Source organism: Phaseolus vulgaris, chromosome 11 (genome assembly GCF_051622355.1).
Source record: "Phaseolus vulgaris cultivar YP4 chromosome 11, ASM5162235v1, whole genome shotgun sequence".
NCBI lineage: Eukaryota > Viridiplantae > Streptophyta > Magnoliopsida > Fabales > Fabaceae > Phaseolus > Phaseolus vulgaris.
The window spans coordinates 50,799,618-50,824,634 of NC_143508.1; the positions used below are offsets into that span (position 1 = coordinate 50,799,618).

Below are 25,017 nucleotides of genomic sequence, written 5' to 3' on the forward strand. Positions count from 1 at the left end.
AATTACAATCTTATTTAGTGCAAATATTTTAATGTCTAGTTCACTTTCTTCAAGCATCAACTTCTCGTCTTTTAAGGTCTTATTATGATATTCTCTTTTAAAGTCGAATAACAATGGTTATATTTAAGAAGCCAATAACTTATTTTGAAACCCAATTCGATTTAATATTGTTGGGAAAAAATTGTAACTTGTTAGCATTATTTACTAGGATGGTTTTTGACCTTGGTGGGGCTTCTTTTCTATTCATCCGACTTGTAGAAAAAGAAGAAATAAAAAATATAATATTTTTAAAATCGTTTTTTAAGTTAAACAATTGATTTTAAATAAAAACTATTAGTAAATTAATCATTAATAATTGACTTTAGAAACAATTCTTAAACTTAAATTACACCCCTCTTAAGTCGATGGTTGTACATTATTTTAATATGTTACCATTATATAAAATGGAATGAGCTTACACGAACTATTAGTGTCAAAATTTAAAAAATAGGTTTCTCTAATCATAAAATTCTTTATTTTTTCGACCTCTATTGAATGATTAGGAAAGACAAAGCATGTAAACTGTATTTGTACCCTTTTTTTCAACTTTCTACTCTTTAAACTGGCATGTCTTATATTTAAATCATTTTCTTAAATTGCATAACTATTCTTTACACTTAACTAAATAAGTTCAATGTTACCACAATTAACTAACTGGTACGATGGGTTTTTCCTGTAATAACATATTCAAGAGTCAACCATGAGTAGTGGAAATGAAAAATAGACATTACTGTCTAGCCATTCCTATTTTAGACCCAACTTCTTGTAAGTAATAATATGACAAAGTTCACAAGACGAACACTTAAACTCACACTAACAACAACAAATTCAGATTACAAGATATCAAGAACCACTTTCTTGCATCCTAAAAGAACTGGTTCACACCAAATTTGTAAAACCCTACATAACATGCATGTTGTGGGTGCAGGGATGAGAGAACGAAGGCAGAAATTTGTGGCTGCTGGTTTGGTCTATGCAACACACATAGTTAGTACAGAGTTCTTGCTTCTGTGGTTGGTTCTGTGTGCATGGTTCAGGGGCTTCTTTTTGTATGACTGACTGGGTCTTGTTTGGAATGGTCAAGGAGATCTGGACTTTAGATGTATCACACGCAGGTAGCTTTATGGTCTATGAAGACTCTTGAATACAGGGTCTGGAATATATGTGCATCTTTTCTCTTTGTATGTTGCTCTTTTACCCATTTTTACCCATGTTATAACTTATAAGTCATATTTTCAAGGGGAAAATGCTATATTATCTGTTGGTATTTTTTCCTATGTATAGCATTTGGTGTTTTGCTAAATGGCTTGTGATGTTCAAATCCCTTTTATCTTCTTGAGTTGACAGATGATGATGAGAAAAGAAAACAACTTGATTGGAAACTAAGATTAAGCATTATCAATGGAATAGCAAGAGGTCTTCTATACCTTCATGAGGACTCTCGACTCAGAGTAATTCATAGAGATCTCAAAGCTAGGAATTTAGATTGGCAACGGCATTTGAAATTGGACAGAGCAAATACATAGCGAGTAATGGGCACTTAGTGAGTTTTACTTATACCAAACATATCTTATCAGTATGAGTTGTGAATGCATAGTTCAGATTTGAATGATTGAAAAAATGAAATTCCTTGTCATATACTTGAAACAAGAGAAATTAACGAAGCTCTATTGTTTTGAATTAGTGGATACATGGCTCCTGAGTACGTATGCAAGATTGTTTTCAAAGAAATCAGATGTTTTTAGCTTTGGAGTTCGAGTTCTACAAACCATTTGTGGAAGAAAGAACAACGGATTCTATCTGTCAGAACATGGTCAAACTCTTCTTTTATATGTGAGTCATCCCTCTGGTCTGATTAACCAAATATCAACTATAATAGCAAACTGAATTATGACAGTACTATTCACAAATTAATTACAAATACTTGTAGGCTTGGATAACATGGTGTGAGGGAAAATGTTTGGAATTGATGGATCCAATGCTGGGGAAATGCTTTAAAGGCAGTGAAGTTGAGAAGTGCATACACATTGCTTTGTTGTGCGTTCAAGAAAATGCAACATACAGACCAACCATGTCAGATGTTGTTGTTATGCTAGGGAGTGACAACATGACGCTTCCAAAACCCAAGCACCCAACATTTTCAGTTGGAAGAAAGGTGTCCGAGGAAGTGCCAAAATCAAAAAGATCCAAGAATCTTTGTAGTACTGATGTAACAATCTCTATTACTTTACCGGGGCAATATATAGTTGCAAAAAGAATTTATCAATGATTGAGATTTACTCATGTAATTAGTTATTTAGACATAACACTACTACAAATATGAATATTCTATAATCCTTCAGCATCTTTTATTATATATATCAATACTGTGGGATATTTTTTATTCTTCCCTGTCCTTCCTTTTATAGTGAGCATAGCAAATAAGAAAATTCCAATGCCTGCCTCAGACCAGAGGGAACATGTTTGTGTTCCTCATAAATTCTCATGGACAATATGTGCTCAGTGGCAGATTAAATAGGTCGAGTTTTAAAAGTAAATAAATCAATAAGATCAATAAAGTTTTGATTTCCTGTTACTATAGCTAGATATTTTTGGAGCAGGGGATAATTTGACCAAACTGGTTTCGGATCTGTGTTTTGCATCTGAGCAAAGCCTTATCCTGGAAGAAAGTTAAGAGTAGAAGCCAATGCCCATTAGTATAGGCTTCGATAGATGGTCTCGGACAAGCTGCAGTTTTAAGCAGTGAGCGTGGCTTTTCTTTTGGAGCCAATGATTCACCAAGCTTAACCTCCTGCACTAAAGCTGTATGAAAAGCTGCAGAAAGAAATACAAAATGCAGCAGAAATTGGTGAAGGAATAACTCTTAGTTTGATTTTTTATTGTTTCTTTTTGTATGAGTGATTGCAGCTTGGTTTTAAGCTGGGAAGAGCCTTAAGAAAGTAGGGGATTTGTATTCTGGTATATGTTTTTTTTTTCTGGATCTGTATAAGGTTGAAGCATCCTAAAATACACTTGCACTGTTTTATTTATTTTATTTTATACTGAATATTAATTCCAGTACATTGGATTCAATGCCTTCATCTAATGCTTTCGAAAGTGAATCCATTTCACAACTCAGCATTGAAGACTGGGAAAAGATTGTTCGCATTAAATACATATGGGTTGATAGAAAAGTAGTAAACTAGTAGACGAAGCACAAATTGGAAATTCCTAAGGCATAAATTCTCATATGCCTACGTTTAGATCAGGTGTGAACTCTCCACAATATATTTTAAGCATTTCAAATACAATCTTTATTTAGTGCAGATTTTTTAATCTCTAGCTCACCACTTTCTTCAATGATAAGTGGCAACATTTAGTAAATTTACATGAGAAAATTGAATCATTTTTGGCCTTAATTTTTGTTTGAAATAACAATCATCCCTAATTTTAGAATTATTGAATCCAAATATTTGTGAAAATGCTTGAGAGAGCCATGGAGCACAATGGCCGTGGGTTTGCAAAGAAAGACGAGGATATGGTGATGCTTATTGCAAAATGAATCAGTTTTTCGTGCCTGAAAATTGGAGGATATGCAACTCTTTATAAAGAGCTTTATATAAGACTTAACTTGCCCCGGTTGGTATTGTGCATATTTTCTTGTTAATGCGTTGTCATGGCATATTCTGTGAGTTTGAGGTTATTTTGTTCTCGTCACAATTTTTTCCTTTTCTATTTTTAGAAACAAATATTGAGCCATGTTATTACGGACAGATATTTTGGTTTCCTCTACCCACCTTAACATATGGATATTTGCTTATTTTTTTCTCCAACATTGCTGTTTATGGAATGTACATCAGCTTTTTCTTCAGCTTGAACCTGAACAGAGTACATTATTGATAATGGAACTGTGACAAGGGTGTAGATGTGCAGGCTTGTAAAACTTTGGCAGGTTATTTCTGGTGTAGGTGTGGTGGTGGTAAATAGTTACAGACCTGTGACTAGGGGGTTATGGTTGTGTGCTGGTGCTGAAGACTTGTGAGGTTACACGCAGTGTCCAATGAGGAGAATAAATGAAATCAAATACAAAAATATTGATTACCTAGGTAGAGTAATAGAGGTTGTTACATCATTAATGGAAAGATTCTTGGAACTCTTTGATGTAGAGAATTCCTCTGAGGTCATTCTTCCAACTGAAAATGGTGGCTGCTTGGGTTTTGGAAGGGCCATTGCGTCACTTGCCAACATTACAACAACATCAGACATGGTTGGTCTATCTTTTGCATCTTCTTGAACACACAACAAACCAATCTGTATGCATCTCTCAACTTCACTGCCTACAAAGGATTTTTCCAGCGTTGGATCCATCATTTCCAAACATTTTCCTTCACACCATATTCTCCAAGCCTACAAGTATTTGTCGTTAGTTAATATTGTTAAGCATTAACTAGAATTGTCGAACAGGCCATGTATAACTGAGGAGACTTACATACAACAGAAGAGTCTGACCATGGTCTGAGAGAAAAAATCCACTATTCTTTCTCCCACATATGATTTCTAGGACTAGAACTCCAAAACTGAAAACATCAGATTTCACTGAAAACAATCCTTCCATAGCATATTCAGGAGCCATGTATCCACTATTGCAAATCAATAGAGCTTTATTATTTGTCATGTCAAGGTGTATGAAAAAAAGAATTTCATTTTTCTAAATTATAAGCTTAATAATTCTTCCATAAACCTTATTGTTTAAGAAATGTTTGGTATGAGTAAAACTCACTAAGTGCCCACTACTCGTTTTGTATTTGCCTGATTCTGTCCTCTTTCAAATGCCCTTGCCAATCCAAAATCAGATATTTTTGGATTCATGTCATTGTCTAATAGAACATTGCTAGCTTTGAGATCTCTGTGAATTACTTTAAGTCGAGAGTCCTCATGAAGGTATAAAACACCTCTTGCTATTCCATTGATAATGCTTAATCTTAATTTCCAATCAAAAAGCTTTTTCCTCTCATCATCTGACAACACAAGAACAGAGAAGAAATTAAGCTTTGAAGCAAAAATTATCAAATACCAAATGAGATTTGGCCTTATCCTGGGAAAAGAATTATTTAGTATATCCTTAAAGATAGTCTATAACATGATCATTCATTACATGATATAACTTGAATTTAGTTTGATGTTATGAGAGGAGAAGAGAATGCTATTTTGGGTATTATTATCCTGTCTTGCTGTTCTTATTCTTAAAATCAAGAGTACCCCATATACATATAAAGTACTTTAAAGCCATAATAGAATGACTTGACTTGTTAATCAAGAGAAATTTCTAAAGAAAAAATTGCAGTGCAAGCATTTCTACTTTTCATTGAAGCATTGAAGCTATATAAGAACATACCAAACAGGTGAAAGTCGAGGCTTTTATTTGGCAAATACTCGTATACTAGTATCTTTTCATTCTCCTCCAAGCAACATGCAAGAAGTCTCACAAGGTTGCGATGTTGCAGTTTAGCTATAAACATTACTTCATTATTGAACTCCTCTGACCCTTGGCCAGAAAATTTTGAGAGCCTTTTAACTGCAATTTGTCTTCCATCTGGCAGAATTCCCTGATAAACACAGCTATCAATCAATAAAAGTATATTGAAAGATGATAAAAGCAAAAATCTATATCCAGAATTCGAATCATTAAAACCTTGTATACTGGGCCAAATCCACCTTCCCCCAGTTTTGATACTTCAGAAAAGTTATCAGTACTTTGTAGAATTGTGATTAATGGGATTGTAGGAAGGTCTGGATTCAGTGTTTCCTCAGTTTGAACATTGTGATATGATGATAGACGAACGACACGAGGTATCAGCCCATCTACATAGACAAGTTTTCGAGTTTTTGTGTGAACCAAATAACCATATTTGAGTATGGGATGGTAAATAAGCCATCAAAAAATAGTATTGTTCAAGGAAATTACCTTTTCTAGTTCTTCTCCTGCACCAACAATATACACTCAAACATAGTATAGTTATTGACCCCATCACACTGAAGCTAATAATCAAGATTTTTGACCTATTATTGCCCCCCTGTTTAGCTATAACAGTATAAAAGGAGAATAATTAATTTCCAAAGTAATCAACTTCAATAAAGAAACAGAAGACTATTACTGTAAGATCAATGAATCACCTATTTGCAGATTAGGATCAGCAGCTAAAGATGTTTGGTAGAACATGTGATCATCATACTTAATCACACAACTTCCAGTCCAAATCGACCATCCTAATTTCTGTTCACAACATTTGGCAACTTGGGCTAACATGGTCTCCAAACACTGTCTGCACCCTTCATTTGTGAGATCTCTAGTGCATTGCACCAAGCCATACCTTCTTTCAGTGGAACTCAAATTAAAGACATCCATATAAAACAACTGGTTAGTTTCCTTTGTTGCTTTTCTGATCAAACTTCTCACAAAATCATCACCTTTCTGAATATCCTCCATGTTGGATATTGTTTTTTCTCCAAGAGCATGCCACGATGGGTTTGTTAAAACAGTCCCAAAAAAGCTCTCATTGGAGTACCTTAGGATGCAGAAATCATACCAAACCATAGCAGAGACCCTATTGGGGCAGCGCTGAGGTGCTTCTTTGGCAGCAGTAGAGACACAGAATTGACAAAAGTATTGAACCACATCTCCACGACAATCATAGAGGCCATACACAGGACTGTTGTTGCCTATGCTTTTGTAGTTATAACCTTTGCTTGTGGCTGCATCTGAAGATACCCATGTGAGAATTCTCTCAAGATTTGTTTGGTATACACCACTGAGAGGTTGTTGGGTGTTGTTTTGGCAGTTACTTCCCACGAAAATGGGTGCTTGTGCCTTCGTAACATGTGGTCTGAAACTCAGCAATAAGAAGAAACCAAAGCATAAGTGTAGTTTTTTTCCCAACATAACTCTGCAGTTGCTTCAATCACATGCTCAGAAAATGATTATATCAAAAATCAAAAACATTATACCAGTAATGCATTTGATTATACCTGTATATTCTGATCAAATAGTATCACTATCTTAAGTCAACATAGTTATCTGTGCAAGTCCTCTCTTCAATATGTGACTCTAAAAAACTGAGATATAAAATATTTAATGATAATTTTTAGAATTTTATCTGACTTATTAATACGACAGTGACCATAAGAAAACTTTGCCAACACGGCATCCAAATACAAGAAAACTTTGGAAAATATCCAACTTGATGAAAACTCCAGAAGATCTTCAACTACTGTAACATCAAATGAAACAGAAACATTTTCTTTATGTACACATCATTATAATGGGTTAATGATTAATTTACTAGTTTAAAAAGCAAATTTTTTTGTCATCAAGTGTGAAACTTCTCCCTGAATCAAACATTTCTCATGAAAAGTTATGTCTTTTAATTCAGAATCAGATTTCTAGAGTTACACCTTTTTATGTTTCTTTGTTAACAAAGGAGTCCCTATAGATGTGAAAAGTATTTCATTTCATTCTATACCGGTAGGCACCGAACGAACACACGTGGCCGACCGACCGAGTGTATAATAAATACAACCATTTACATAACAAGATAAGGTGGTTAAGATACACCTCCGAAAAATGTGGCAAGCTAAGGTAGTTGAAATAACACCTCCGAAAACCAAGGAGAATGTGCTTATAAAAGATATACTCACCGGGCATCCCGGGAAAAACCTAGTAAGACTTGTCCACGACCACCCTGAACCCAAGAGACAGAAAGCCCATTAGGCAATCCTATAAATATTCTACCCAAGCCAGAGAAAGGTACGTTTTTCATCCACTTACTGAATCACTCTTAGGATCTCTCACTTACTTGAGCGTCGAAGTGCCTTCGTAGGTACACTCCCCCGCCCGACCGAAGGAGACGCCAAGAAGGAACGACCGACCGCAGAAGAGGAAGATCGACACGTCAGCAATTATACTACGTCAACCGACCGTGCCTGGCCCCATCTCTCCACTCAGGTACACATTCTATTTAATTTGAGAATCCTATTTTGACAAAAGAAAGAAGAGAATGATTGAGAGAGTTTTTGTAATCTTTTTAAGAGATAGAAAAGTTGTATTTTTATCACATTTGATCAAAATTTTCATTCTTTTAAGAGAGAATTTCTTATGTTAATTTCCAACATAAAGTTACAAACATTGAGATAATAATTTATATTTATTACACATTCCCATACTAGATCAAAATTTGCATTTTTTAAGATAAAATTGTCAGACACATTTTAGTACAAAATTAGTCTTTTAACTTTGTTATAATACAAAATGGGAACGACAAAATAATAATAATAAAAAAGGGTAAATAATCAATTTAGTTTTTGAATGTGGGAGATCTTACCAAATTAATCTTTCAAAAACTAAAAAAAAAAGTTGATTTAATCTCTAAATGTGTAAAAAATCTTATAATTTTAGTATTGTTAAGTTTTATGGAACAATTTTAGGATTAAAATGTAATTTTAAGAACCAACTTACCACTAAATCATGAACTTTCTGTATTTTGCAGATTTGGAAATTAAATTAACTTTTTTCTTTCTATTATATATTTATTTGATAATTTCTGGTAGATTTCTTGTTATTTGTGTGTGTTAGTCACGGAGTCTTGTAATTCAGGAAGGTTTATTATTCTTATTTTTACACTAGCAGAAACACATTGTATTTTTTAAAATTTAAAATGGAATATATTTAAGTCGTCAATAAAAAATATATTTTCTATTTGTTTAATGTAAAAAATATTGGAAATAAAATCTCAATGAAACAATTTGCAGAAAAGTTAACTGTTATATATCTTACTGTGAAGAAGAATTTAAATTTAAAAATATTTTTTCTTTCTATATATATATATATTCAATTGAGATTTTAAATTTATAATGTTTAATTTTTGTTGAACTTTTGTGATTATGTTGCCATTTAAAATCATTGCGTTGACATATCATTAAGTTCCACCGTTACTTATTTTTTTAAAATGTATTGAAAAATTAAAAAAGATGGAAAATATATTTAAATGACTCTTACTTTTAACTACGTGAGATTATTATTAGACTTAACTAAATATATTGTAATTTAAAAAGTAATCTCAAAATAGAGTAGGGATGTTGGGAAAAAGCTATTTTAAGTCTGAAAAAGGAATTTTAAAATAATTTACTTGAGAATTGTAGGGGAAAAAATTGAGTTAAGTGTGGTTTATTGTCTAATATGTTAATTTTAAAGTTTAGTTATTAGTGATTGTTTTAGATCGTCTAAGGTGAAAATCCAAGTGGTACACTAGTGAACCACCAGTCATAGCCGTTAGATATATTTGTGAAATATTCAGTGGCCTAGATTAAAGAAGGAGAACTGGGAGTAATCTTACATTAAAAATTAAAACTATTATTTTCTTATTTTCATTTCACTACTCATTTTGTGTCTATGCTTCCATTCATAATCTTATTAGAGTTTCAATCAAACAAGGCTGAGTTGCCATGGCTATGACCTGTTTGTGAAAATGCCTGTGTGATGTTTAAGGAATGTATGAAATGGTTTTTTTGCGCCTAAGTTGGACGATAAGCTTATTAGCCTGTTTAAGTAAATTGCCTAGTTGGTTTGTAAATAGTTTCTGATTATTGTGGCAAATTCTGTGACTTTGAGGCTATTTGTTCTTATCAAACATTTTTTTCCTTTCAAATTTTGGAAACAAATATACTAGCTTATATGTTTTCTGATTAGAAAAGGGTTATTGTGATTACCCTTGAGGTCCCCAGAGGACGTGATAACTTACTTTCAAAACGTTTTCGAGTAGACATGAACATTTTAGCTCATACATATATTTGTCTACCAATTGCGACTTGAACTTTTATGGATATTTGCTAGTTTATGAAAAATTTCCCAGAATTTGCTGCTTCAGGAATGTACATCTGCTTTGCTTGTTCTGTTGCCAATTACTTTACCCATTTAGCGTGTTGCTTATCATTCAAGTTCCAGATGAATACAACTAAGTTTTCACTTTTGAAGAGATATATACAAATCCATTCTGCAATCATGAAATTACCTCGGTAAAGTAATAGAGCTTGTTATATCATTCTTGAAACTTCTTGATGTAGTGACTTCCTCTGCGGCTGTTCTTCCAACTGAAAAAGCTGAGTGCTTGGGTTTTGGAATGGCCAATGTGTCACTCGCCTGCATTACAACAACATCGGACATGGTTGGTCTATCTCTTGCATCTTCTTGAACACACAACAGACCAATCTGTATGCACCTCTCTACTTCATCTTCTATGAAGGATTTTTCCAGCATTGGATCCATCAATTCCAAACATTTTCCTTCATACCACATTCTCCAAGCCTACACAAGTATTTGTAGTTTTATAACATTGTTAAGGTGCAGTTATCTTAGCTTTGTTGAATAATTTCTTGACCACACAAGAGCCTAGACTTACATATGAAATAAGAGTTTGACCATCTGACAGGTAGAATCCACCATTCTTTCTCCCACAAATGATTTCTAGAACAAGAACTCCAAAGCTGAAAACATCAGATTTCACTGAAAATAGTCCTTCCATAGCATACTCAGGAGCCATGTATCCACTAATGGAAATCAATAGAACTTTGTTATTGTCTCGTGTCAAGAAACATATAGCAAATAATTTCATAACAATACTAAAATATTTGTTATAAGGAAAACTCACAGGGTTCCCATTACTCGTTTTGTATTTGCCTGGTTTTGTCCTACTTCAAATGCCCTTGCCAATCCAAAATCTGATATTTTGGGATTCATGTCATGGTCTAATAGAACATTGCTAGCTTTGAGATCTCTATGAATTACTCTGAGTTGAGAATCCTCATGAAGGTATAAAATACCTCTTGCTATTCCATTGATAATGCTTAATCTTAGTTTCCAATCGAATTGTTTTCTCCTGTCGACATCTGACACACAGTAACAGCATAGAGATTTAAACAGCAAAACAGTCAGTGAAGCAAAAAAAAAGGAAACACGCCAAATTCTATGATTTGGCCATAGCATTGAAGAAAAAATACTAGAAGAATTTTCCATTTTCTCTTAATGAAGAATTAGATGATATAATAGTACCATATACATGCCAAGACAACTACGTTAAAGCCCCATAGTTTCCCCATTTTGGGAACCAATACTATTTTTGTTCTTGAGATTGCTGAAGAACAAATTGCAGAAAAAGTAACACTTCTACAGGAGTTATGTGAAAACATACCAAATAGGTGAAAGTCGAGACTTTTATTCGGCAAATACTCGTATACAAGTATCTTTTCATTTTCCTCTAAGCAACATGCCAAAAGTCTTACAAGGTTGCGATGCCTCAATTTAGCTATAAACATTACTTCATTATTGAACTCCTCTGAGCCTTGACCAGAAAATTTTGATAATCTTTTTACTGCAATTTGCTTTCCGTCACGTAGAGTTCCCTGATGAAAGTTTGCAATAAATAAAAGTACATAGAAAGATGATTAAAAATAAGACATCTATAACCGAAACTTCAAATCTTTGCAACCTTGTAAACGGGGCCAAATCCACCTTCCCCTAGTTTAGATGCTTCTGAAAAGTTATCAGTACTCTGTAGAATTGTGATTAATGGTATTCTAGGCAGGTCTGTGTTCCACATTTCCTCTGATTGAATCTTACGAAATGAAGGAAGAGGAAGCCCTACTACAAAGAGAGTTTTGTGAGTTCATTTCTGAGCAAAATAGTCTTATTTGACTAGGATAAAATAAAGCAATCTGTGCTTGGAGATAATTTGATTACCTTTTATCAGCCTTTTCCTGTGCCAGGAGCAGTATAGGCTCAAACATAGTACAATTATTGGCCCAATCACACTGAAGGTAATGATCAATGATTTTGAGCTGTTATTACCCTCTTGTTTATCTGTAACAATATAAAAGATTAATGAAAATGTACGGTTGATTTGGTGATAAAAGTGGAAGAAAGGGAGGAACAGATATAAGTCCATGAACAAAAACTAATATATTAACAAGTAATAGTTGTTGATAAAAAAGACTGATTCAGATTCACCTTGTGCATTGGGCGCAGGAGCTGAAGGTTGTTGGGTGTTAAGCAAGTAGAACATATGATCATCATACCTTATCAAACAACTTCCAGACCAAACCGTCCATGGAATGTGTTGTTCACAACATTTGGGAACTTCAGTCAGCATGACCTCCAAACACTGTCTGCACCCTTCATTTGTGAGATCTCTAGTGCATTGCACCACTGCATACCTACTCTCAGTGGCACTCAAGTTGAACCCTCCCTTATAGTACAACTGGTTGGTTTCATTAGTTGCTTTTCTGATCAAACTTCTAACAAAAGACTCACCTATCTGAATCTCTGTCGTGTTGGATATGTTTTTTGTTCCAATAGTATGCCATGTTGGGTATGTCAAAGCTTTCCCAAAGAAGTCCTCATTTGAGTACCTTATAACGCAGTAATCATTCCACACCACAGCAGACACCCTATTGGAGCAGAGCTGAGGGGCTTCTCTTACAGCAGTGGAAACACAAAATTGACAAAAGAATCCATCCAAGTCACCACCACAATCATAGAGGCCATACACAGAGCTATTGGTGCCTATGGTGGTGTGGTTATAACCAATACTTGTGGCTGCATCAGAGCGTATCCATGTGAGGATCCTATCAAGGTTGGTTTGGTATGCACTGCTGAGAGTTTGCTGGGTGGTGTTTTCACAGTTACTGCCCAGGTTTGCTGGTTCTTCAGCCTTTGTAATGAATGATCTGAAATTCAGCAGTAACCAGAAAGCAAAGCATATTGATCTCATGCTTCTTTGTATTATTCCTATTATGAACTACCTTCTCAATCATGTTATTTGCTGCAATGGTTTAAACATATAGCAAGTAATGCATTTCACAACCATGAGTTTCATGTGTTATTCTTTCTTAATTGCCAATTTTGATTACTTAAAATACCATTTATTATTCTTTAATGATAAATATCATACAAGATGAACATCAAATTTGAAATTCGACATGAATAAAATGTCAACTTTCGTAGCCAATAATGGAGGGCAAGCCTTGGCAAAAATATGACTAGTTCATATCAGTTTGTACCTGGCAGCCCTTCTGACATCAGGTAGATATGCAATTTTGCTTAGAGTTAAAAGTATCATTTTCACCTGAACGATAACAGAGAATATCCAAAACATTTTAAAATAATATTGTTCCTATACTTCTAAGAAGTTCTTCATTTGGTTCTTATCTCAAATTTATTATTAAATCGGTTCTATACATGTAAAATGGTATTTGTTTTAAATTTGATCCTTATGCATTTAGTATTTATTGCGTCTATTTACAGATAGAATCAAGTTTAATGATCAATTAAAATTAAAATAGTTTTGAAGATATCTATTTATAAAACAGATAAAATTTAGAGAACTGAATAAATTTTTTCTTGTTATTTGATTATGTTTTACTGAAACTAAATTATTTTATCTTAATTTTTATGTCAATGTTATTTTAAGCTTATATAGGTTGTGTACCTGTGTGGATGTCAGGACCAGAGTAATATTGATCCACGTTGATACACAATTTGTTGTCATGCCAGCAACCCCCTGATTCCTTAAGTTCCTTCTCCTTCGCGCTTGCGCTCGTTCGGTCGGTAGGGTACCACGATTGCACTCCGACGCTCAAGTCAGTGCTAGTGATTAGTCTAGTTTCTCCGGATATTAAAAACGTACCTTTTCCCCTTTCAGAAGTCCCTTTTAGTGGTTGACTTAGGCTTTGATACGTGTGGACCAGGTAACCGGTTGTCAAAGACATGCGTAGTGGTCCTTAAGTCATGTGTAATGGCTTCCTGATATTAAGGAAGTGTTCTTCAACGTGTCTCTTGATCCATTCAACGTTAATTGTAACCGTTTTGTTATCACATATTTATTATATTATATTATTTAATGCATAGGCTCGGTCGACCTGCACAGGTTGCCTCTTTAAATGATCAAATTTGGTTATCTTAAATATTTTTTTAACTCTTTAGATTCTTATATAATTTGATCCAAAAAGTTATCTAATATATGAAATAAAATATATAAAAGAAATAGAATTCTTGTAATTGGTTTTGGTATATAATTTACTTTTATTCTCATAACAATTTGGTAGCAATTTTGTTTTTATTAGGAATACGATGCACGATGCAGGAATATGACGGAAATTAAATTTTATAGAGTCCCATAATACATGTATAAGTTGTTATTACAAAAAATATTAAATAAGAAAAAAAAAAGAAAACAAATATGTGTTTTATGATCATAAGTAATTTCAATAATCTTTAGATTGTGACTTTAGATACTGTAATATATAATTTCTTATGGGAAAAGATAGACTTTGCCAAGTAAGTTTCTTATTTTGACTTTTATTGATACGAAACTTTCTTCTTTAAAACTTCAAAGAAATTCTATTATATGAAGAAGTCAATTATTATATGAAGAAGTCAATTATTATATGAAGAAGTCAATGATTAAGTAGAACCAATATTCTTCGTGTCCATACTTTTGATGTAATACACCATAAAAAAATTCATTAAAAAAAATTAATTTTATAAAAATAATAATTAATTATTATTTAATAAATTAGATATTATTTTAAATATTAAATATTAATATTTAAATTAATTTCTATTATTTATCTAATTTCTTAACTTTTATCTAATTAGCTATAAAGATTCTAATTACAATTTTAAAATTTAAACAATTGACAACTAAAATTTTGATAGTTAATTATATATCAATTTAAAATTTATTTATTAATAATATAAATTATTTTAGATATCGATAATTTTTTAATATTTAATTGAGTCAAAATAATAAATAATTATTTTCCTATATTTCTAAATCTAGTTTATATTTAATGATGTTCTAATAGAACTAATGGAGTAAAAGTGAGCCTTGACTTGGACACTTATTAATAAGTAATGTTTGTTAATAACGTTAATAATCAACTTTAAAGTTTGCACTAAAAAAAATCATTAAGTAAAAACTAATATAGCGCAGAAATGTTAAACAAAGATGGTTATTTTACATTTATAAATGCGACTATAAAGTCGTATTTGATCAATACACATTCGTAAATCAAAGATGGTAAATACTATTTATAAGTGCGACTATTTCAGTTAGCCGCATATATATATGCTTCTGAATGAGGTAACAAGATTTAGGGATTACAAATGCGGCTATTATCAAAGCCGTGCCGCATTCGTAAATTTTGAATACAATGTGTTGAAAGAATCATGAAAATAACGAAGGATGAGTAATATCCACAATTGAAGCAATTTGACCAACAATATTCCATATTATAGTAAATAATTTGGATTTTAAATATTAACATCTCCATCATTTAGTTCTCCAATGGTTCCAATCTCCAATACTAAGCACTCATTATGACATCTAGTTTATCCTAAATCTTGAATGATCCAATTTCAAAAAAAATATATTTTTCATAATTTATTAACATGTTGATTGTAAAAATTTACTGTAATTTTAATTTAAATCATTTAATATTGTTATGTGGATGGTTGAGGATTACAAGTTAGTTTTTTTTTTATATATAAAAGCTCTAATTGTAAGGATTAGTATGAAACTTAGACATCAGCTATTAGTATGAAATTTCAGAGGAAACTGACACAACTTAACACATTAATGACTATGACCTGTTTGTGAAAACACCTGGGAGAGATATGGTGATGTTTATGGAATGTATGATATGGGTTTTTTGCCCCTGAAAATTGGGGGATACGCAAGTCTTGAGAGCATTTATTTACTCGTATGAGTCAATTTGCGTAGTTGGTTTTGTAAATAGTTTCTTAATGGGTTATTATGGCAAATTCTGTGTGTTTGAGGCTATTTGTTCTTATCAAACTTTTTTTATCTTTTCAATTTGTTAATGTTTTCTGATTAGAAAAGGGTTGTTGTGATTAATCTTGAGCTCACCGAAGGACGTGATAACTTACTTTCAAAAGCTTGTCGACTAGACATGAACTTTTTATCTCATATTTGGCTACCAATTCCCACTTGAACTTATATGGAAATTTGCCTGTTTATGAAAAATTTCCCAGATTTTGTTGCTTCTAGAATGTACATCAGCTTTGCTCTTTACTGGTTGTTGTGTTGCCAATTGCCTTAACCATGTATAACTCAGCTTCTAGATTAACAGAGTGGAATAGTGATAGTGGAACTGTTTCTGTCAGTAAGAAAACTGATGGCTCAGTCAGGCTTGATTCCTTGTTGGAGAAACACAGGGTGCTGGTGGTTCTGGCTTTGGCAGGGACTTGCAGGGTTACTGGGGATGGTTTTCTCACACAAGCATTTCAGGTATTTTGGCTTTGTGATGATAATTTTGTTTCATGAACTTTGGTTGCATGCATTCAAAAAGTATGAGTACATTCAATGCTAATATGAGTAGGTAAATTAATAAATAATTTGATTTAAATCAATTGTAAATACAACTTTAGTTGTCACTTTTGAAGAGATATATACAAATCCATTCTGCAATCATGAAATTACCTCGGTAAAGTAATAGAGCTTGTTATATTATTAATGGAAAGATTCTTGGAACTTCTTGATGTAGAGACTTCCTCTGAGGTCGTTCTTCCAATTGAAAATGCTGGGTGCTTGGGTTTTGGAATGGCCACTGTGTCACTCGCCAGCATTACAACAACATCAGACATGGTTGGTCTATCTCTTGCATCTTCTTGAACACACATCAAACCAATCTGTATGCACCTCTCTACTTCATCTCCTATGAAGGATTTTTCCAGCACTGGATCCATCAATTCCAAACATTTTCCTTCATACCATATTCTCCAAGCCTACACAAGTATATGTAGTTTTTTAATACTCTTAACCCTTAGTTATCTTAGCAAAATTCTCAACGACACTAGAGTGAACACTTACATATACAAGGAGAGTTTGACCATCTGACATGTAGAATCCACCATTCTTTCTCCCACAAATGATTTCTAGAACAAGAACTCCAAAGCTGAAAACATCAGATTTCACTGAAAATAGTCCTTCCATAGCGTATTCCGGAGCCATGTATCCACTAATGAAAATCGATAGAGTTTTGTTATTATCTCGTGTCAGGGAATATATAGAAAAGAATCTCATTTTATACTAAAATATGCATTGATAAATCTTATTGTTTTCAAAGAATTTGTTATAAGTAAAACTCACTAAGTTCCCATTACTCGTTTTGTATTTGCTTGGTTCTGTCCTCCTTCAAATGCCCTTGCCAATCCAAAATCTGATATCTTGGGATTCATGTCATGATCTAATAGAACGTTGCTGGCTTTGAGATCTCTATGAATTACTCTGAGTTGAGAGTCCTCATGCAGGTACAGAATACCTCTTGCTATTCCATGGATAATGCTTAATCTTAGTTTCCAGCCAAAGTGTTTTCTTTTCTCAACATCTGAAAACACAATAACAGCATAGACATTTGAACATCAAAACAGTTAGTGAAGCAAAAACAAAATAGAAAATACACCAAATGCTATGATTTAGCCACAGGATGGGGAAAAAATACCAATAATCTTTCATTTTCCCGTTAAAGATAACTTGTAACATGATTATTAATGACATGACATAACTGAATTTAGTTTAATGTAAATATGAAAGAGTGGAAAACGTGGTTGATTGTTTTAGGTATTATGATAGTGTCCTACTGCTTTTATTTTTAAATTATAATGGAACCATTTACATGCCAGGAAAACTGCATTAAAGCCCCATAGTTTCCCCACTCTATTTTATAACCCATACTAATTTTTGTGCTGGTGAATGCTGAAGAACAAATTGCAGTGAAAGCAACACTTCCACAAGAGTTATGTGAACACATACCAAATAGGTGAAAGTCGAGACTTTTATTCGGCAAATACTCATATACAAGTATCTTTTCATTCTCCTCTAAGCAACATGCCAAAAGTCTTACAAGGTTGCGATGCCTCAATTTAGCTATAAACATTACTTCATTGTTGAACTCCTCTGAGCCTTGACCAGAAAATTTAGAGAGTCTTTTGACTGCAATTTGTGTTTCATCAGGTAGAGTTCCCTGGTAAAAGTTTGCAATCAATAAAAGTTGGTGAAAATAAGAAATCTCTATTCAAAACTCGAAATCATTACAACCTTGTAAACAGGGCCGAATCCACCTTCCCCTAATTTACATGCTTCTGAAAAGTTATAGGTACTCTGTAGAATTGTGGCAAATGGGATTCTAGGCAGGTCTGTGTTCCACGTTTCCTCCCATTGATTTTTTTGAAAAGAGGGTAGAGGAAGCTCTTATACAAAAGAAGTTTGTGAGTTCATATCTAAGCAAAATAGTCTTATTTGACTGGTAGAAATTAGCTATCATGCAAATCAAGGAATGTGGGTTCAGAGGAAATTTACCTTCTCTAACTCCATCCCTCGTTTTTTCTTGATGATTACCTTTTCTCACCCTCTTCCTGTACCAGAAGCAGTATAGGCTGAAACATAGTACAATTATTGCCCCGATCACACTGAAGATACTGATCAATATTCTTGACCTGTTATTAACCCCTTCTTTATCTGTGACAATATAAAAGATGAATGTTGATATAAGGTCGGTTAGAAGGTTAAAATGGAAGGGAGAGGGAGAAATAGGTTGTGTTTCGAATCTCTTTATTAACAAAACTAAAATTTTAACAACTAATATTTAACAAAAGTACTATAATAGGATTCAGATTCACCTGTTTGCGGATTGGCGGCAGGAGTTGGAGATGTTTCATTCTTAAGAAGGTAGAACATATAATCATCATACTTTATCATACAACTTCCAGACCAAACCATCCATGCTACTTTTTGTTCACAACATTTGGGAACTTCAACCAATATCTCCTCCAAACACTGTCTGCACTCTTCATTTGGGAGATCTCTAGTGCACTGCACTACACCATACCTGCTCTCAGTGGCACTCAAATTGAAGCCACCCTTATAGTACAACTGGTTGGTTTCATTAGTTGCTTTTCTGATCAAACTTCTCACAAAATCCTCACCTTTCTGAATCTCTGTCGTGTTGGATATGTTTTTTGTTCCAAAAGTATTCCATGTTGGGTCTGTCAAAGCTTTCCCAAAGAAGTCCTCATTTGAGTACCTTATAACACAGTAATCATTCCACACCACAGCAGACACCCTATTGGAGCAGAGCTGAGGGGCTTGTCTTACAGCAGTGGAAACACAAAATTGACAAAAGTATCCAACCGCATCACCACCACAATCATAGAGGCCATACACAGAGCTATTGGTGCCTATGGTGGTGTGGTTATAACCGTAGCTAGTGGCTGCATCAGAGGGCATCCATGTGAGGATTCTATCAAGGTTGGTTTGGTATGCACTGCTGAGAGTCTGTTGGGTGGTGTTGTCGCAGTTACTTCCCAGGGATGTGTCTGCTTTGGCCTTTGTACTGAATGATCTGAAACTCAGTAATAACAAGAAACTAAAGCATATTGATCTCACGTTTCCTTGTGTTCCTACCATGAAGTACTTGCTTAATTATGTTATTTGCCACAGTGATTGAAACATATGGCATGTATTGCATTGAATAACCCTGAGTGTCATGTGTTAGTCATTCTCAATATACTACTCTTTAACAATACTTATTAAATAAGTTGAACTTCAAATTTGAAATTCAAACTGTATGAAATGTAAACTCACCCCGTCAATATTTGAGGGCAAGCCTTATTAAAATATTAATAGTTGACTATGAGTTTGTGTCTGGAAGCCTTTCTGACATCAGAAACGTATGCAACTTTTGCTTATAGATAGATGGAAGAACCTTTCTACTGCCCTTCATGACTATGTTAAATGTACAAAGAAATATTAGGATGAAGTTTATTGGTTACAATTTGATTAATTAATTTACATTTTTATCAATGTTTTTATAGGTTTTGATTGTAATGTTTATATTATGCTAGATGATATAAGATTTTCTTGTAATGTTCAATGAGATAGATATTTTTTTAAGTTTTTTTTAAGGATTTGAACATTTATTTCAATTTTATTCATTCTATTCTTTGTTAATAAAAAAAAAATCACTTTCACGGTTTCTTGATTTGATCGTTATAGAAGTAATGCTTTTTTATTTGTTCCCTTATATGACAAATTAAGTCTATAGTAGAAGTATTAAAATCCAATTCAGAAAGGGTTCTACAATCCAAATTAAAAAGGGCATTTTTTACACTCTTAAACTTTATCCATTTTTACGTAATAGATTAAGTATTAAATGATCAAGTGAAATAAAATTCACTACACGAAAATTTACAATAAATCTATAGATATTATAAATTGAGTATATATATACCTCCATATTACACATAATTTTATCTTGAAACTACTTTATTTACCTAAAAACTCAATTTTACTTATTAATAGTAATTTATTGGTAAAATCATGTAAGTACTAGTTTATCTATTGATGCAAATTCAAATTCGTAGATAATTATTAGATAACAACGAATAGTTTTATGATAATTAAAGTTTATGATATAGAAAAATGTTTAATAATAGTGTTATTCCATCATGATATTCTCTAAAAAAACATTCATGAGGCATCCATATCCATGGTACTGTTTCACAAAAGGATTATTAGCTCACAAGTCCCAAGGTAGAAGTTCTTAACTTTCCATATTAATGGTGGTAGGTGGAAGTCAACATTGGCACCCTTAATGGTGACACTGTTTATTGACCCTAATTTGTAGACATTTCAAATATCATTGAGTGACTTTTGGAGAGAAGAGTTAACAGTGTATAAGATTTTTTTTTTATTGACAGTGCAGAAATCACTCAGATCAATTTCAATGACAAGTGCATAAATTTAAGAGATAATTTATATTTAAATCAATGATAAGTACAACTTTACTTTGTCACATTTGAGAACAGGAAAATCCTTTAGCACTTGTTCATCACCTTGGTAAAGAAACAGAGACTGTTAGATCACTATTGGAAACAGTCTTGGAACTTTTTGATGTATGAACTTCCTCTGAGGCCATTATTCCAATTGAAAATGCAGGGTGCTTGGGTTTTGGAAGAAGCATTGTATCACTTGCAAGCATTACAACAACATCAGACATTGTTGGTCTATCTTTTGCATCTTCTTGAACACACAACAAACCAATGTGTATACACCTCTCAACTTCACTCCCTATGAAGGATTTTTCCAGCATTGGATCAATCATTTCCAAACATTTTCCTGCACTCCATGTTCTCCAAGCCTGCAAGTATTTGCAATTTGTGAACACTGTTAAACTTATTTATATTTGTTGAATAATTTGATGATCAATGAGAGTGCAAGACTCACATATAAAAGAAGAGTTTGACCATGTTCTGACATATACAGTCCACTGTTCTTTCTCCCATACATGATTTCCAGAACAAGAACTCCAAAGCTGAAAACATCAGATTTCACTGAAAATAGTCCTTGCATGACATACTCCGGAGCCATGTACCCACTAAAGGAAATCAATACAACTTCTTTAGTTCCTTGAACAAAATATAACAGGAACTTCATTTCTCAAACAATTAAGTGTTTAAATTTGCATTAGAAAAATCCTGTTATTGAAAGAAATGGGGGTAGAACTCACTAAGTTCCCATTACTCGTTTTGTATTTGCCTGTGTTTGTCCTATTTCAAATGCCCTTGCCAATCCAAAATCTGATATTTTGGGATTCATGTCATGATCTAATAGAACATTGCTTGCTTTGAGATCTCTATGAATTACTGTGACTCTAGAGTCCTCATGAAGGTATAAAATACCTCTTGCTATTCCATTGATAATCCTTAATCTTAGTTTCCAATCAAACTGCTTTCTCTTCTCATCATCTGCAAAAAATGGACAGTGAAGAGATTTGAACAGAAAAACATATTGTGGCATAGATATAGCAGATACCAAATGCTAAGATTTGCCCTTAGCATGGGGGAAAAGATAACAAAATGAGTATATTTAGCTGTTCCTCCTTAAAGATAACTTAGTTTCTTGTTATGAAAGGAAAAGACTACTTCAGAGGTCATAGTAGCACCACTTGACTTGTTAGCCAAGACTAATTTTCCACTAAGAGATGCTGAGAAAAGAATGCAGTAAAATAATTGAGCATTGAAGCCATGCAAAAACATACCAAAGAGGTGAAAGTCTAAACTTTTGTTCTGCAAATACTCATATACTAGTATGCTTTCGTTTTCCTCCAAGCAACATGCCAAAAGTCTCACAAGATTGCGATGTTGCAAATTGGCTATAAACAGGACTTCGTTATTAAACTCCTCCGAGCCTTGACCAGAAAACTTTGAGAGCCTTTTGACTGCAATTTGTGTTCCATCTGCTAGAATTCCCTGATAAAAGTTTGCAATAAATAAAATCTGATAAAAAGTGAAAAATCTGTGTCATAAATTCAAGTCACTAAAACCTTGTAAACACTGCCAAATCCTCCTTCTCCTAATTTACATGCTTCTGAAAAGTTATCAGTACTCTGCAGAATTGTGGTTAGTGGGATAATGCGCAGGTCTGTGGTCCATGATTCCTCTGTTTGAATTTTATGAAACGAAGATAGACGAAACCCATCTACAAAGAGAAGTTTCTGAGTTCATATTTCAACAAAATAGCCTTATTAATAAGTTTTCATACGAATTATGGAATGTGTTATTGCAGGAAACTACCTTTTCTAACTCTTCTCCTGTACCAGAAGCGATATAAGCTCAAACACAGTAGAAATATTGACCCCATCAGACTGATGCTAATGATTAAGATTTTTGACCTCTTATCACCCCTTTTCTTATCTGTGACAATATTAAAAGAAGAATAATCAATAGATAAAAAAAAGTGTTATTATAAATTTATAGTCTTTAGATTCACCTGTTTGCTGATTTGAAGCAGGAAGTGAGGATGTTTGGTTGTTAAGAAGGTAGAACATTTGATCGTCATACCTTATCATACATGTTCCAGACCAAATAAACCATCCTATTTTTTGTTCACAACATTTGTGAACTTGTGCCAATACAGCCTCCAAACACTGTCTGCAACCTCCATTTGTGAGATCTCTACTGCAGTGCACCATGCCATACCTTCTCTGAGTGGAACTCAAATTGAAGCCACCCAAATAGTACAACTGGTTGGTTTCCTCAGTTGCTTTTCTGATCAAACATTTCACAAAACCTTCACCTTTAAGAACCTCTGCCATGTTGGATACATTTTTTGTTCCAAACCCATGCCATGTGGGGTGTGTGAGAATTTTTCCAAAGAAGCTCTCATTAGAGTACCTTAGAATGCAATACTCATACCACACCATAGCAGATACCCTATTGGGGCAGCGTTTAGGAGCTTCTCTGGCTGCGAAGGAGACACAGAATTGGCAAAAGTGTCCAACAACATCACCACGGCAATCATAGAGGCCATACACTGTGGTGTTGATGCCTATGCTGGTGTGGTTATAGCCTTTGCTTGTGGCTGCATCAGAGGACATCCATGTGAGCATCTTATCAAGATTGGTTTGGTATGCACTGCTGAAAGACTCTTGGGAGGTGTTTTGGCAATTACTTCCCAGATATATCTGTGTTTGTGCCTTTGTAACTAGTGTTCCAAAACTCATCAATAACAAGAAATCAAAGCATGTTTGTGTTACCATCATGGAGTAGCTGCTCAAGTTCTTGAGTAACACTAACTTTTCTTGTTTTATGGAAATAACAAACTGAGATTATTAAGAAGGAACCTTAATCCTAATTTAACCATACAAAACTATTTATGGATGATTGACAGTAGTTTGATGGTGAATAACCTGACAAAGACAACAAACTCTCACTGTTATAAACTTTAAATAACTTTGATACTATATTAAGAAGTACACTTTAAATCTAACTCAGTTTTAAAAAACCTGTTGAAGAGGAAGAGAAACATTAGCCATTGCATGTGATTACGAAAAAAAAAGTCAGAGAAAGTGGGTGTTGGGAAAAACGGGTAATTTTCCCACTAAAACAAAACCCTAACAGAGCTACCCGACAAATAATATTGAATAAATAAAGCGGAATAATAAAAGAGATAAAGAGGAAAGAACACACCCTAAAATTGTTAACGGAGTTCGGCCTGTTTAGCCTAATCTCCGAGCACAGCAAAAACAGCTCACTTTTATTACTATGAGAGAAGATATTACAAATTGGGATATATAACAGTGAAGGAGAAGAGTTTAATTTATAACCCTCAAACCTCCTTCCCAAACAATGAACCCACCGATGTGGGACTTGGGATTAAGCCAAAATCAACAAATCTCCACCTTGGCTTAATTTCAAGTCCCACCTAAAACAAATCTTCTCACAACATAACAAAAAACAAACTTTACAGTGCTTCAAATTTGCGCCTCCGGGCGCCAACTTCAAATGTGCAAAATATTAACCAAGTCTAAACAATATTCAAACTTGGCCCTTGTAACCACCTTGCCTTGTAGCAAACATCTTCTTTATTAGAAAATTCTTCTTTCTTTGCAAATACCCATTTGCACCCAATTGCCTTCTTACCTTTTGGTAATTGTGCCAACTTCCACGTCTTGTTCTTCTTCAAAGACTGCATCTCCTCTTCCATCGCACCCGCCCAATTACCACTTTCTGAACTCAGAATGGCTTTTGGGTAAGTGGATGGAATGTCATCAACAACTGGAAGTGCATAGGCAACCATATCCATGAAACGAGCAGGCTTCTGAATATCTCGTCTTTGTCTTCTAACTGCAATTGGCGCTGATTGTTGTTGAGATTCTTGGGTAGGAACCTCTTCCTCATCTGACTCTTCTTCTGCCATAGGAGAGTCACTTGTGGTATTTCGTGTTGGGATCACCACTGTCGGCTCAAACTCCACCTGCTTCCGAGCACACTCCACCTGTTGTGGAGTACTATCAGCTCCTTTTGGATTTACCTTCTTTAACATGGCAGATTCATCAAAGGTAACATCCCTGCTGATAATCGTCTTCTTT

General features: G+C 33.8%; 4 protein-coding genes and 1 long non-coding RNA gene across 12 annotated transcripts; 1 reads left to right on the plus strand and 4 right to left on the minus strand.

Annotated features, from left to right (window-relative positions):
* The first annotated feature begins 760 nt into the window (after positions 1–760).
* Positions 761–1,864, plus strand: LOC150023366 (uncharacterized). Its single transcript, XR_016517437.1, has 3 exons — positions 761–1,154; positions 1,387–1,582; positions 1,724–1,864. It is a non-coding gene; the product is annotated as an uncharacterized LOC150023366 (long non-coding RNA).
* A 1,966-nt stretch (positions 1,865–3,830) lies between these two features.
* LOC137828957 (receptor-like serine/threonine-protein kinase SD1-6) lies at positions 3,831–7,145 on the minus strand. 4 transcript variants are annotated; one of them, XM_090297421.1, is made up of 8 exons: positions 7,045–7,145; positions 6,193–6,902; positions 5,984–6,100; positions 5,711–5,880; positions 5,414–5,624; positions 4,799–5,036; positions 4,508–4,658; positions 3,831–4,425 (listed from the first exon to the last, which is right to left on the minus strand). In XM_090297421.1, the coding sequence occupies exons 2-8, from the start codon at positions 6,611–6,613 to the stop codon at positions 4,117–4,119; spliced, it is 1,617 nt and encodes a 538-aa protein (XP_090153547.1). In that variant the 5' UTR covers positions 6,614–6,902; positions 7,045–7,145; the 3' UTR covers positions 3,831–4,116. The 4 variants fall into 4 exon arrangements, 3 of the variants coding, with proteins under 3 accessions (XP_090153547.1, XP_068491880.2, XP_090153548.1); XR_016517438.1 differs by lacking the exon at positions 7,045–7,145 and having other exon boundaries at positions 4,760–5,036; positions 6,193–7,038; XM_068635779.2 differs by lacking the exon at positions 7,045–7,145 and having other exon boundaries at positions 6,193–7,038.
* Positions 7,146–9,976: 2,831 nt separating this feature from the next.
* On the minus strand, positions 9,977–13,046 carry LOC137828776 (cysteine-rich receptor-like protein kinase 10). 2 transcript variants are annotated; one of them, XM_068635656.2, is made up of 7 exons: positions 12,074–13,046; positions 11,807–11,926; positions 11,556–11,707; positions 11,259–11,469; positions 10,719–10,956; positions 10,470–10,617; positions 9,977–10,375 (listed from the first exon to the last, which is right to left on the minus strand). In XM_068635656.2, the coding sequence occupies exons 1-7, from the start codon at positions 12,834–12,836 to the stop codon at positions 10,079–10,081; spliced, it is 1,929 nt and encodes a 642-aa protein (XP_068491757.2). In that variant the 5' UTR covers positions 12,837–13,046; the 3' UTR covers positions 9,977–10,078. The 2 variants fall into 2 exon arrangements, with proteins under 2 accessions (XP_068491757.2, XP_068491685.2); XM_068635584.2 differs by having other exon boundaries at positions 11,556–11,710.
* A 3,401-nt stretch (positions 13,047–16,447) lies between these two features.
* LOC137809535 (receptor-like serine/threonine-protein kinase SD1-6) lies at positions 16,448–19,652 on the minus strand. Of its 4 annotated transcripts, none has more exons than XR_016517439.1 (7): positions 18,767–19,636; positions 18,447–18,605; positions 18,186–18,340; positions 17,901–18,111; positions 17,252–17,475; positions 16,959–17,106; positions 16,448–16,873 (listed from the first exon to the last, which is right to left on the minus strand). XR_016517439.1 is itself a non-coding variant. In XM_090297424.1 (7 exons), exons 1-7 carry the CDS (start codon positions 19,551–19,553, stop codon positions 16,565–16,567), a joined length of 2,004 nt encoding a protein of 667 aa, XP_090153550.1. In that variant the 5' UTR covers positions 19,554–19,652; the 3' UTR covers positions 16,448–16,564. The 4 variants fall into 4 exon arrangements, 3 of the variants coding, with proteins under 3 accessions (XP_090153550.1, XP_090153549.1, XP_090153551.1); XM_090297424.1 differs by having other exon boundaries at positions 17,238–17,475; positions 18,186–18,337; positions 18,767–19,652; XM_090297423.1 differs by having other exon boundaries at positions 17,238–17,475.
* A 1,212-nt stretch (positions 19,653–20,864) lies between these two features.
* Positions 20,865–23,931, minus strand: LOC150023367 (cysteine-rich receptor-like protein kinase 10). Its single transcript, XM_090297426.1, has 7 exons — positions 22,917–23,931; positions 22,721–22,840; positions 22,471–22,625; positions 22,186–22,396; positions 21,655–21,892; positions 21,372–21,522; positions 20,865–21,285 (listed from the first exon to the last, which is right to left on the minus strand). Exons 1-7 carry the CDS (start codon positions 23,686–23,688, stop codon positions 20,977–20,979), a joined length of 1,956 nt encoding a protein of 651 aa, XP_090153552.1. The 5' UTR covers positions 23,689–23,931; the 3' UTR covers positions 20,865–20,976.
* Positions 23,932–25,017: the final 1,086 nt, after the last annotated feature.

What these genes read in the sequence shown, in the direction of transcription:
- LOC137828957 (XM_068635779.2), bottom strand. Translation starts at nt 6,958, where the DNA reads ATGTTGGGAAAAAAACTACACTTATGCTTTGGTTTCTTCTTATTGCTG. An exon ending in CAGGAGAAGAACTAGAAAAG is followed by an intron (nt 5,881 to 5,983) that starts GTAATTTCCTTG and finishes TTGTCTATGTAG; the next exon opens with ATGGGCTGATACCTCGTGTC. An exon ending in AAACGAGTAGTGGGCACTTA is followed by an intron (nt 4,659 to 4,798) that starts GTGAGTTTTACT and finishes GATTTGCAATAG; the next exon opens with TGGATACATGGCTCCTGAAT.
- LOC137828776 (XM_068635584.2), bottom strand. Translation starts at nt 12,836, where the DNA reads ATGAGATCAATATGCTTTGCTTTCTGGTTACTGCTGAATTTCAGATCA. An exon ending in CAGGAAAAGGCTGATAAAAG is followed by an intron (nt 11,711 to 11,806) that starts GTAATCAAATTA and finishes CTCTCTTTGTAG; the next exon opens with TAGGGCTTCCTCTTCCTTCA. An exon ending in GATTTGGCCCCGTTTACAAG is followed by an intron (nt 11,470 to 11,555) that starts GTTGCAAAGATT and finishes AACTTTCATCAG; the next exon opens with GGAACTCTACGTGACGGAAA.
- LOC137809535 (XM_090297423.1), bottom strand. Translation starts at nt 19,553, where the DNA reads ATGGTAGGAACACAAGGAAACGTGAGATCAATATGCTTTAGTTTCTTG. An exon ending in TGCCGCCAATCCGCAAACAG is followed by an intron (nt 18,606 to 18,766) that starts GTGAATCTGAAT and finishes ATATTGTCACAG; the next exon opens with ATAAAGAAGGGGTTAATAAC. An exon ending in GATTCGGCCCTGTTTACAAG is followed by an intron (nt 18,112 to 18,185) that starts GTTGTAATGATT and finishes AACTTTTACCAG; the next exon opens with GGAACTCTACCTGATGAAAC.
- LOC150023367 (XM_090297426.1), bottom strand. Translation starts at nt 23,688, where the DNA reads ATGATGGTAACACAAACATGCTTTGATTTCTTGTTATTGATGAGTTTT. An exon ending in CAGGAGAAGAGTTAGAAAAG is followed by an intron (nt 22,626 to 22,720) that starts GTAGTTTCCTGC and finishes TTCTCTTTGTAG; the next exon opens with ATGGGTTTCGTCTATCTTCG. An exon ending in AAACGAGTAATGGGAACTTA is followed by an intron (nt 21,523 to 21,654) that starts GTGAGTTCTACC and finishes GATTTCCTTTAG; the next exon opens with TGGGTACATGGCTCCGGAGT.